At 41.2% G+C, this 12,301-nt stretch overlaps 1 protein-coding gene across 4 annotated transcripts in view; it reads right to left on the bottom strand.

Moving 5' to 3' along the window:
- The window catches only part of zdhhc14 (zinc finger DHHC-type palmitoyltransferase 14), a 52,782-nt gene extending 42,464 nt beyond the window's left edge, over positions 1-10,318 (bottom strand). The window contains exons 1-2 of one of the 4 annotated variants that reach the window (XM_034222577.1): positions 9,744-10,318; positions 8,511-8,805 (exon numbers count right to left, since the gene is read on the bottom strand). In XM_034222577.1, the coding sequence (XP_034078468.1) occupies positions 8,511-8,752 (242 nt within the window). In that variant the 5' untranslated portion in view covers positions 8,753-8,805; positions 9,744-10,318. The remainder of the gene's footprint in view (positions 1-8,510; positions 8,806-9,743) is intronic. The other 3 variants (XM_034222574.1, XM_034222575.1, XM_034222576.1) reach the window with 3 other exon arrangements.
- Between the last annotated feature and the right edge of the window lie 1,983 nt (positions 10,319-12,301).

Below are 12,301 nucleotides of genomic sequence, written 5' to 3'. Positions count from 1 at the left end.
ACTAAAGACAGGAATCGATTTGGATCATTCACCGAACATGAATGGTGGTGACAACAAGCAATCCCAGCATCCCTTTTTTCTTTTAGGAGACGAGCGGATATGGACAAGGAACCGGACAGTACCAAAGGTAAGTCGTTATTTTCCTTTTAGTGACTAAATCGTATGTTTAACTGGGGCTCTAGGGGCTTTGTTGCTATGGAGACGAACGGTATCTAATGTCAGACATGATACATTTCGAAAAAGGGAATGTGGTTGCCTTGGAAACAGCTACATGACTGCTGCTGAAGCCTCCAAGAAGAGAAATTAAGACTATGAACAAGATCGACACAGCATGCTGTCAGTGTTTATAATCATTTGAAATGTCTCAAACTATTTGGTTGGAGAGGGTGGAGGCTGAATTCGAATCGTAGGATTAAACTCCGAAATGGTGGCATCGTCATGCAGAAGGTATCAGAGTTGAGGACTGGTGCAGGAGTTTTACTGAGGTCTATTGGTCATAGGTTAACAGTTCTTTGTTTTCAGGAAAGTAACTGTGGGCTACAACATGGGTTAGGAATGATATAAAGCAAGTGTAAACACATTTATAAGGCAATACTAAATCCCTGGAGCTAATTGTGAACCAAATTAGCCTTGTTAGTAAATAAAGCTGAAGATGTGAACTATGATAGTCGGTTTGGAAAAAGTCAATTTTCGGAACATTGACTGTAACGGTACGTCCACACAGCAGCTTTAAACAAATCTTCCAACGCTTCTCTGTCCATTGACTTTGAATGGGGATGACGTCACTTTGCCTCGCTTTTCGCCGAACTGCATTGTGGGGGAGCGAAGCGAAGATTTCCAGGATTTTCAGGATTCAAAAGTTGAGCAATGTTCTACTTTTGAAGCTGAGCTGGAAGCGTCAGCCAATCAAATCCCGTTTATGCAAATCTGACAGTAGAAGCGCTAGCTAATCAAACCGCGTGTAAGCAGGGAGAGCCAGACCGCAGTTCATTTCCTCATATTCCAAACGAGAAATTACGGTAGCAAATCACCCGGTTCTTTACGACCAGAACTATTAACGGGATACAAACCGGAGGAACCAGGCATGGAGGGAGGTGGCAGAGACAGTGGGTGAAACTGGTAGGTTTTCGCCTGTTTGGGGAGTTTATATATATATATATAATTGCTCGCATAAAATCCCCGGGGTTTTTTGCTTTGTATGTCGGGGGCGGGAGATTCATGTGATTGGTTGTTGGTCGCAAAAAATCCCCAAGCTTTCACGCCCAGCTCCAAGATTTTTGAAAAGCTGCTGTGTGGACGTACCGTAAGCCAAGGTCTTTGAGAGCTTACTTCATAATTAATCAATAAAAAATACCCAATTAAAAGCAGAAACACAAAGTAAGCAGATCAAATGATATAATGCACTACTACTTGGTGTTGAGTCCCATGGTTCCCATAGTTTTCAGTGTAAAATATGAATAAGAGATTTTCATTATTAAAAAAATACAGCTTGTTTTAAACATATATTATATACAAACTCATTTAGTCATTAAAATAAGGATATATTGTCTCCATTAGGATTTAATACAATTGCTTCAAAGGCTCATTAAATTGGCCAGGTCATCATGTACCCTTCAAAAAACATATTTAGTTTTCCGTTCATTCATTTTTAATGATGTCGGATGCAGATAAGAGCCTGTACTTATGTTAACACACTAGTACTTTAATGTATCTTTCAGCATGACTCTTAATGTAAGCATGAATATTTAATAATAATGCACCAGGGTTCCTTGTACAATTTACAGCATTAATTTTATTATAATCTCTTTCACGTCCAATCTAAAATGGTGTTGTAACTGAAATATCCATAGTCAAATTGGGACTTGTGAATCAGATTCAAATTGATTAAGGAAATGCGTGACGATGCCCAGCACAGCTAAGCTGAAAGTACATTTTTAACATAATATGTGATGTTTAAAAAGTAAGATCCAGGCATAATCCAATAAAAACAATATATCAAATAAATTGTTATACGTGAACATGGAGTCTCTGCTCTAAAGACTAAGAGCCATTTGCCATTTTACTTAAACCAAAGGTTAAAGATTCAACAAATACAGGTGGGCATCCCCTCAGCCAATGTCCATTCAAATGTTGTTTCACTCGGAGCAGGAAGCATTTAAATGATCAAACAGGAAATGGAGGAGGCGTGGCAAAGTCAATCAATGTTCAGCATGGACATATTTAAATAAGGCCAATATGCGTAAACCAACAAATATGACGGAGACATGTTTTATGACACAAATGTCAATCAAAGATAAAAGCTGCTAGTCCTGGCCCCCTGCTTAATGATGGTACAGTTAGCTTTCCCTTTGTGTGGAACATACTCAGCATATCTACAGATTACAAAAGGTAAACCTCAAATGGTCTTCCGAGATGTCCCTACTCATTAGCCTCACAAAGGGTGCACTAATCTCAACAATAATCCAATCCAGATTATGGTTATCACATTTTCCACTAAACCCTCTTATGATGCCAAGCAGTTTTTCAAAACTCAGCTGGGAGTTAAGCTCGGGGACTTTCATCTCCGCTTGATGCTGCCATGAAGCCCGCTGCGCTGTGTACTGTCCTTTCAGAGTCACCTGGGATAAACTGCAGCCTCCCTTTCACTTTGTTCCTCAGCCATACAGCGTGGAAGGAAATCAATATGCTGCGATTGATTTGCAGAAAACGGTCTGTCACACATAGATCAACCATCCTCCAACATACACAGCATCTGGGCCCGCAATTCTCCTCGGTACTTGTTTGAGAAGAGATATGGATTACCGAGAGATATAACTCAACAGTGCTGCAGCAGCATTCAAATACGTGAACGTGTTTAAAAAGTGCTTAACATTGAGATAAAAATGCATTTGAAGCACTTGGCTTTGTGGCCTTTCTCTCTAAAGCCTCATTACTCATCTTGGCTGCATGGATACAAGGCTTTGTCAGCTTTGCCTTTTATTACATTTTGATTGCTTTGGATGGCAAGCAAGGGCAGAACATGAACCTCCGCTCAGCTGTAGGGCAAGTCATTTGTCAATGAAACAACTGAACATGACATGCTTTTGCAAACGGTTACACATTTTGCCCAGACGACTTCATGCAATAAAGATTTCCAACCACCTTTCAAACAGCTGTCACTAGTGCATTTGAGAACCCTCTTCCAACATGTGCCATACACTCAGTTAGTCCCAGCACAGGGGGTGGATGAGCGAGCACAGGACAGCTGTGTGACAGACCAGAGGCTGCTGGGTCGAGTGAAGGCTCGGAGCTAGTCAGGGAGAGGAATCACACGACTAAAAGCAAAGCAGCTGGGCATGATTTCTGGTTTCAATGAGCCTAGGTGACAGATCTGCCATTTCATTCTACAGCAAAACAGACAGCGGCAATAACGTCTGTAGCTAAATGTCCTGGGAGGAATACATTTGCATCCAAAACATATTTGCTTCAAAATGACCTAGATCTGGCTGGCTGATTTATGTGATTAAAGAGTCAAGTATGGTTAGTCATTGTTATGGTGAAAAAGGAGTATATTAAACAAAAAATCAGAGCATTTCGTGTTTTTATGTTGTGGTTTCTTTGACTCAATGAAGTGTATCGAGTGGGACTAAATCAGGAATGGCACACTACTCTAAATTCTTATTTGACAGCTCGATTTGAGAGGAATGCTTTTCTTGTCTTGGGTAACCGCGTCTACCATGGGTGTGACTGTTAAAATGATGTGGACAAAGACTCTTTCGCAATAGTTCGCCTTGTGACTCTCCAAAAGCTGACTTATGTTGCCCCAGCATGTAGAAAACACATTTACAATTCTTCCGTGGAACTGTGCAGAACTAAAATTGGACAACAAAGAAAGAGTCACCACTTCAAAGGTTTCACCACATTAAATATGTAATAAGAGGACAGCAGAAATATGGCATGCTTTCTCGCGGGTGTTGACTTATACTATGAGTGAAGCAGAAATACAAAGGTAATACAAAAAGAGGGGTTTCTTTCCATTTAATAGAAATGACTAAAGACGACCGCTAAATAAATGAAACCTTTGCCTTACAGCATTTTGTGGAATGATCATCATGGTAGTTGTTGAACTGGCACAAATACACGTTTACCTTTATTTAGAAAGGTATGTTATTGTGTCGATTTAAACGAGCTGGTGAAATTGAGATCCTCAGTTTTTGTTAATGTTTAAATGTCTTTTAGTTGATCTTAATCATGTATTCAGGAGGTTTTTATAGAATGCACACATTCAGGTATTATCTCTGTCCTTTCAGGATAATGACTAGGACAAAAGCAGATGGGAATTAGTCAGGTGCAAAAACGGAGTGAGCAGAGAGCACCCAACACATTCAGCCATTAAAGAGGCTTGACTTATAAAACAAGTACATATTCATCAAAGCAGTAGGTACAGAGTACTGGACTAGAAATATCCATGTTAAGTAGGTCTGTCCCGAATACCATTTTTCAGGCTCCGGATATTCGAAAAATACGAATAACGAAATTGAAACCCGAATAGTACTCCAACGAACGAATATTCGGGTACAGCGCTAACGTTAAGTGGATGCTAGTTTGCAAAGTGGGAACCTGTCAGTCTTCTTTAAGAGTTAAAGTATTTGATGGCTATTATGACGGGATCTCTGCAGCAGCCAGTCTGCCAGTTTTCCTGAAATGAGTCAGGCTTTCTTCTAATCAATCCTCCAACAGCCAGAACAAGTGGGTTTCACAGCTTCTAATACATCTGTTTTAATTAAAGTATTTTTTGTAGTTGCTTTTAAAAGCTTTAGGATTGAACTGAAAACCTTTTTTTGTGGAAAGATATGAGTATTTTAAAAACCTTGATGCGAGTAAAATGTTTTTATACAATTAGTTACCAGCAGATGTTTTATTTTTGAAAATAAACGTGGATGGATGCTGAGCAATGTTGTTGTGATCTGTGCAGAGGAAGACTTTAACCCTGAATTCAGCCTTTCAGGCACCACACACTCCAAGGCAGCTTTACAAAAGGACATAAATAAGATGTGGCTAAACATGCAGATTTAAGATGTAATTTACACTGAGACAGTGTATGTGCTGCCCTGATCTCCTGACAAGACTTTAATGTTTGTGTTTTCTAATCAAATGATATGAGCAACAGGTCTTCAGGGTAACAATGACGCTTAAAAGTACTTTTCCTGTTGTGTGACAGACAGTCAAGTCAAATGTGACAAAGAAAATAAGCAAACCTTGACATTTAAGAGGCTGTTCAAGTTATAATTTCTCTCTGCTCAAATGTTCGGTTCTTGAAATCACATCAAACAACACAGCATATCAGAAGACCACACTGTTCAAACATCTGGCTGAACTTTCACAAGACATAAGGGAGACCAGGCAACATGTGCAACAACAGCACGCATGGACGTCTGCGGGGATCCAGCATCAGAATAATAAACAGGGCCAAGTCTGCCGGCCACTAACAGAGTTTATTGTGCATGTCTGAGCACCCCTCAGACAGACCAAGAAAACAATCTCAAGGAGACATGGAGATGTAGAAACGACATCTCTGTGCCCGTCTCCATCCCTGAATACTGGCCATCTGTTGACTCCTGCTGCACAGATCAGAGCGCCACCTCTAAAACCGCTATGGACCAGAGTTCATCACACCACAGCCTAATTGGAAATACCATAATAAGATGCAAAGGCAATACAACAGAGAGTACACAAACAGAGTGAGGAGCTGTACTCTACTACGCTGACAACTGGAGGGTAAGAAAAACACATCTAATCGAAATGCATTACAGTTAATGGCAACAGAAGCTAATGTGCAGGTCTGCTGACTATCGCCCTGTCTGATAAATGTCTCCTTTCAGCTGATGGGAGTATAGAGGAGTGGGTGGGGGGGAGAGGAGAGCCAGGAGGACTCGGTCAGCCTCAGGGCACGGACAGTTGAACAGGGAGGACAGGGCTAAGCTGAAAAGTGGCTTTGTGTCCCCTGTAGTCTCAATAAACAGTGCAGTGGGCCCAGCTCTGTTGACGGGACACAGTGTCGGATAGTCATCTGGGAGGGAGGAGGTATCATCAGGAAGCATCTGGCATCCTCCGTGTGGGTGCTGGGGAACATCCAGGTTCAAATAGACACTGCAGTACGTTTCCCACTATTACAATATGTCAACTGTTCAAAAGATTTAGCCTGAGATGCACTCTGTCCTGCTGTCTGCCCTTTGGTCATGGGTTATGTCTGTATCTGTGCTGAGGTGACGATGTATTGAAAGATGAAGTGGTCCAGAGGTCACTGCTGATAGACATGTAGCAGTGTGTCTGTGGAGAATGTCACACAAACATAAGGAATCTCTAAGTGTGCTTTTGACAGACTAACAATCCAAAGGACATTTAATTCACAAGGAAAAAAAGCAGAAGTTCCTCATATCGGAGGATCTGAAACCAAAGAATGCTGATTATCAACATTATTGGAATTCTTTTTCCGTCATTGAATGGATTCATTGCCAGATCTTGTTTTAGCAATAACTAATCAAGCTTGAGAAATAAAAAATCAAATCATCACGAGTGACTTAAAATGTGTGGTTATCCTCGGAGAGAAGTAAAAAATAGACTTATTTAAAAAGAATACAGGAACTAACATGTAAGGAACCGACTCCAAATGTACATTTTGAATCCTTCATTTATTCAATGGGATTATATTGAAGGTTGTTTTTTGCCAGTATGTTTTGATGTTCATATGGATGATTACTCGGATGACATTGCAAGTCTTTAGTCAGGATGATTGTGATATGAAATGTACATATCACCTCCTCCCCTCCCTGATGAGGGCACTGTGTTTTTGCACACAAACATCACAATAAGGAATGCTTTTGTTTACAAAAGTGCTTCAGTGCGTACTATTTGATTTACTCCAGGATCATTAAGTATTGGCTATCTTTACAGTCCAGATACTGAACAGCAGCCATCAACCACAGCACATATTTTGCCTGTTAAGCTTTCCCTGGCTCTGAAGCACTTTAGCCTGATAGAGACTGTCGATTGAGCAACAAATCTCATGATGGAGCAGGATTCTTATCCAGTATAGAGATAAGATGGGGTTTCTTAAGATGATTGATGACACAGAGTGATTACTCGGGATTAATGAGCAGAGACAACACTCTCTCTCTCTCTCTCTCTCATTGTGCGGCTCATGTCAGTCTCTACACGCGGCACCTCACAGTGGGCCAATCTGGGACATCCTGAGTGAGGTGGAGATAAAGGGCATGAAGAGACAGTGTGGTGAAGAACATTCTGTCAGTTGATTACAGGAAGTTTTACCAGTGAGGAAAAGACAGAGGGCTCCTCTGGGGATGGCTGGGCTGTGATTAACGGAGTGCAAACGGCACACATCGACACTGTGTGTTTACTCCATATGTCACAGGTGACTGATTTGATATCGATGAGAAACAAAAAGTGTAGAGTGACCCTCTTCTAAATTACCATGTTGTCACTATAAAGATCAAATCACCCAACAATATACTTTCATTCCTGGACATCTGAATTATCTTCAGTAAAGCAGCCCAGCAACTTCTCAAAATCTGGCTCGGAGACAAAGTTAATGCTGCCAACGGTAGTCGTAAGACAAGACTTTCTACTAACCAGACTAACTGCACGGCCAGCATGCCAAGACAACAATGATATGTTAGGGATGGGATCAAAAAATCTAATGATGAATGAATCATGATTCTTATCTTATCAGATGCTGAATTGATATACAACTTCCAAAAAGTATTTGGTAGACAGTAACCCTAACGCCAAGTCAAAGTTGTGTCAAGCATTATTTGATAATTTGTTCAGATCTAACCCAAAATACCAGTAACAGTGCTATGTTGTGTACAATGATTTCTTTGAAATTTTTGCATGAATAAATCTTACTTTTTGTCTTAGGTTTGCTTTTTTGCGTTAACATTATATCAATAAGTTGTACTTATTTAAAAATAACAACTCTATACTTCTACACACCAAACAGTCTTTATATGAGAACAGCTGAATGGAGTACATCTTTAAAAAAGCACTCCTTGGAGTTGAATCATGAATCGATTTCAGATACGATATATGTGATATTTACAAAGATTTGTCCATTTCCATATTCACATATCCAGTTAATATAGAACAGAAGAACAACAGAGAAAAACGCAATGTAAGGGCAGGTGTAAAGTGTAGGATATTAAAAAAGGAAATCCACACCACAGACTAGTACCCATCAGCAACAGCCCCTGGCTACTTTATATATGAATTCTTAAAACAGAGATGTCTCTGCCAAATCCCCAACCAATTTGTTCTGGCATCTCCCTGAGCCCTGGGGAGAACATGGGAAATAAACCCGCTCCAGAGTGATGTGAATGACATAACTGACCCAAACTTTTTCCTCTGACAGCTGAGCCTGTGAAATGAAATCCCTAATCCACAATGTCAATGTGCACATGTAAATAGCAGATGAGAGCACAGGATGTCTGAACATATTCTTCAACAATACTTACTCAAAAGTGAAGAAGAGTCCACAAGTCACTAGAATGAGTACAAGGGTGAGGTAGAACACCCCTGTCTGCTTGGCCATCATAAGCCTCCCATTGCAGTAAAACTTATTCCGACCTGGGAAAGACTCCCACTTCCTCCTCTTTGGGGTCCTTTTCTTGTATGGGGTCTCCATTGGCGTGGAGTTGCGAGTGCTTATTTGGCTATACTCGCACTCTCTCATGGACTCAGACACCCCGAGATGCATCAATTGCTGATTCAAATCTCCACAGCTGAATAAATCCTGGGGCAGATGTGCCTCTGTGGAGAAAATAAACCAGTTCAGTGTACATGCTAAGGTCACAAATTATCAGACAGAGGCCTGGGGTGAATGGGGGTGGATAAAGTGACAATTCCCACTTCCTGTTTTTAATCATAACTTGCCAACATCTATGGCAGTGTGTGGCTGACACCAAATCTGATTTTTAAGACCCATTTAACCTCAAGTGATGTGTAGAAGTGTTTAAAGTACTCAGATCCTTTGCTTAAGTAAAAGTAATATGGTCTTAAAATACTACATTACAAGTAAAAGTCCTGATTCAAAATGTCAAGTATAAGCACCAACATTTACTAAAAAATAACTCGTTTTGTAGAATGGAACTTATTATGGTTGTTATTTTTATCTTGTTTGTTTTTTTACATGCAAGTTAATTTCAGTGTTGTGGTTGGTCAATGTGGACCACTGTGAAGATCAGTAGTACAGTACTGCATTATACCATATCAGCATATCATGTGTTTTTTTTATGTATAAAGTAAGCAGTAACTAACTGTAAGTGTTACTCATACACTGTTACTGTTTAAGTACGACGCTTGAGAAAATGTACTCAGTTACTTTTCACCACCGATGTCAAGCTACACACAGTCGGTACAGCAAGTTTAGCTAATGTAACGTTAGCTTACTTAGCAATAACTTCACATGCCGCTCCCTCATAACTTAGCTTAAAGCGCCCTGTTAGCAGGCAACATGTTAGCATTTCATAGCAAATCAATCTAAAGTATTGCTATGCTAACACAGCTAGCAAGTTAATGAAATGACAGGTTAGTTAATGCTGGCACCAACTTTACAATTAAAAGCTAGCTTGTTGGCCAAACACTCCGCCGACATAACTAAACCCCCTCACTTGTTTAACTCGACTCTCCCACCTTAAGAGGGGCTAAAATAAAATGTTTAATGTGCTTTTCCACATGACACTACACACCGCGGCTTCACATCGTCTCTCTGCCCGCTGAAGCCTCAGCTGAACCGCTGCTCACCGAAGGAAAGTACCGCTGGTCGTCGTGCTGGGTGTTGTCACGTAGCTACTCCTTTCGTTATCCAGGTTTGTTGCGAGGCGAGCACAAGATGAAGAACGACATCTTTAGAAGTTTAAGGATAAAGAAGGAGTCAACGATTGAGAGCTTAGTTTTTGTTTTTTTTAAAAGGGAAAATCCAGAGAAAGACGGCTCGGCTGGGTGCTCTCAGACGAGCTCCAGCATCCTGAGCGAGTCTTTGCGCACAGCACGAAGCGACCTCACAGCCATATGTCCCGGTGTCTCACAGCGACACACGGCCAAAAATCTCCGGAAATATTCACCATTCAGCTGCGTTTTCGGAGGGAAAGTTAAAGCATTGCCCAAGAAGCGTGGAGGCAGGCCAGTCAGTCGTTCACATTGTGTCGCTCTCCCCACAGTGCTGCCTCCCTCGCACACAACAAACACCAACATGGAGCAGCGCCTCGCAGCCTGCTCCTCCCCCTTCAAGCGAGACTGTGCTCACTGCTGAGGAGGTGCAGGGACGACGGGCTCATAAAGGGGTTCCCAAACCCTGGTCCAGGACCTCCAGGCGTCCGTGAGGGGGTCCCTACTAGCAGGGGCGTGTCCAGGGAGAGGTCAGGGGGGACCTCAGGGTGAACTGTAGACAGAGCACCAGTGTGATGTACAGCACTTATTCAAGTTAACAGAGCTTTTTTATGCTTTTTAAAAGTGTAGGACTGCTTGTTTTGTTAGCTGACATTTCAGGCTGACATGCTTCCTCTTAAACAAGAGTTAATATATTCTTTATTTCATCACTGTCAATACATCTTGTGAAAAGACAACACAGATAGATCATTGAAATAGACAGTTGACTGGAAATGGCTAGATGCACACCGGGGAGGCCGTGGTCTCAGTGCCCCAATTCCTAGGCCACAAGGTCGCCTGCCTTAGTACACCTGTTTGAGTAACCTCGAACCTACAATGCCCAGCTGTCAGAGCTGTGAAAATAAAGAGATTATATACCCCAGTGGCAAACTAAGGTACTGTACTGCAGCCCTAAAAGGATTCTCCCATGGACAACTATTATAGCTGTAAAAATGTTGACAGCACACCTGAAACTGCAAACACGGTTTTTTAATATTCCTTGTGTTATGGTAGGTTATTTTATTAGTGCGGAACTGCTCTTGAAAAGGGTGTCCCCAAACACATAAAGTTGGGTCATGATTATAATACGAGGATTAGTCAGAGCTGTGAAAATAAATATAACATTTTTACAGTAAATAAATAATGTGTTTGCTACAATTATCTCTAACCACCCCCCAGATGAAAACAACAACATATATTTGAATGCAGTGTTATTTCAGACTGGAATATGAATATGAGATTTGGTAAAGGTTGGATGCCCCTTTATTGACCTGTGTATTGTTTCCTAGAACAGGAAGCACACCCTTCCCATGATTTAACATTATTCAGGGAGACAATAAAATGACTGTATACTTACAGAACAAATATTACCATTGACCGTAAATCCTTCAATAAATGTGGGCACGGTTATTCATATTAACCTTGTTTCTACTCAAAACAGATGGGTAATGATGTCCCCACATCTACACCTCCCTGATGATGCAATTTCCTGTTCAGCCTGCATTACTACAAGTGATTTCATCAGCAATCCACCGACGCACGCACGCACGCACACACACGTACCTCCTCATGTTAGCTCTGAAGTTACCCGAGCAGTTTGGCTCATTCCCTCCCACAGTTAACAATTAATATAAGCTCTTCCACTTTCATTACCGTGTAAAGTGAGAGAGCTTAACTGTTAAACATTTCATTGTACTTTTATTGCTGCAAATGCATTGGTTGTAAGAAAGTACGATCACATGAAGGGCTGTGTAGGCCAAAATTCAAACTCACCTCACACACACACTATTGAAATCCTCTCATATTCACTACTGAACACCTCACAAACACACAACTGAAAATTAACCGCACACACACACACACTATTGAAATACTTTCACATTCACTCGTGAACACCTCGCATACACAACTGAAAATTAAACCTCACACATGCAACTATAAATTAACCTCACGCACACACTCCTGAAAAACATTTTACTGAAAGGTTCTCAGTAGGGAATGTGCATGTATTTCACCTATGTGTGTGAGGGGGATTCTTGCTGTAACGGAAGTCATTGTAATGAAACGGAAGTACCAAACTGCTAGTGGTCTCTCTGCTAGCTCCGTTAGCCCCGTTAGCTTCATTAGCCCCAGGCTGCTACAAGGGCTCAGGCTCAGCTGATACAGAGAACACAACTTGAACTCGGACGTGTTTGTTGTGTTGATGCCTGGTGGAGTATTCTTCATTGAAATATCTTATGGCTCTGCGGTTCAAACTGACCGTCCATGAATGCAGTTTCTTCGGTAAATGAAATTCAAGCACTTACTGGCGAGACGAAGCTACATCTGTGCTAACGATGCTATTGTTAAGTATACAAGTTAAAACATAATAGAGAAGTGT

This window comes from Gymnodraco acuticeps, unplaced genomic scaffold (assembly GCF_902827175.1).
Source record: "Gymnodraco acuticeps unplaced genomic scaffold, fGymAcu1.1, whole genome shotgun sequence".
NCBI lineage: Eukaryota > Metazoa > Chordata > Actinopteri > Perciformes > Bathydraconidae > Gymnodraco > Gymnodraco acuticeps.
Note: the sequence above shows the minus strand (reverse complement) of the source record. Positions and strands in the feature narration are given on the sequence as shown.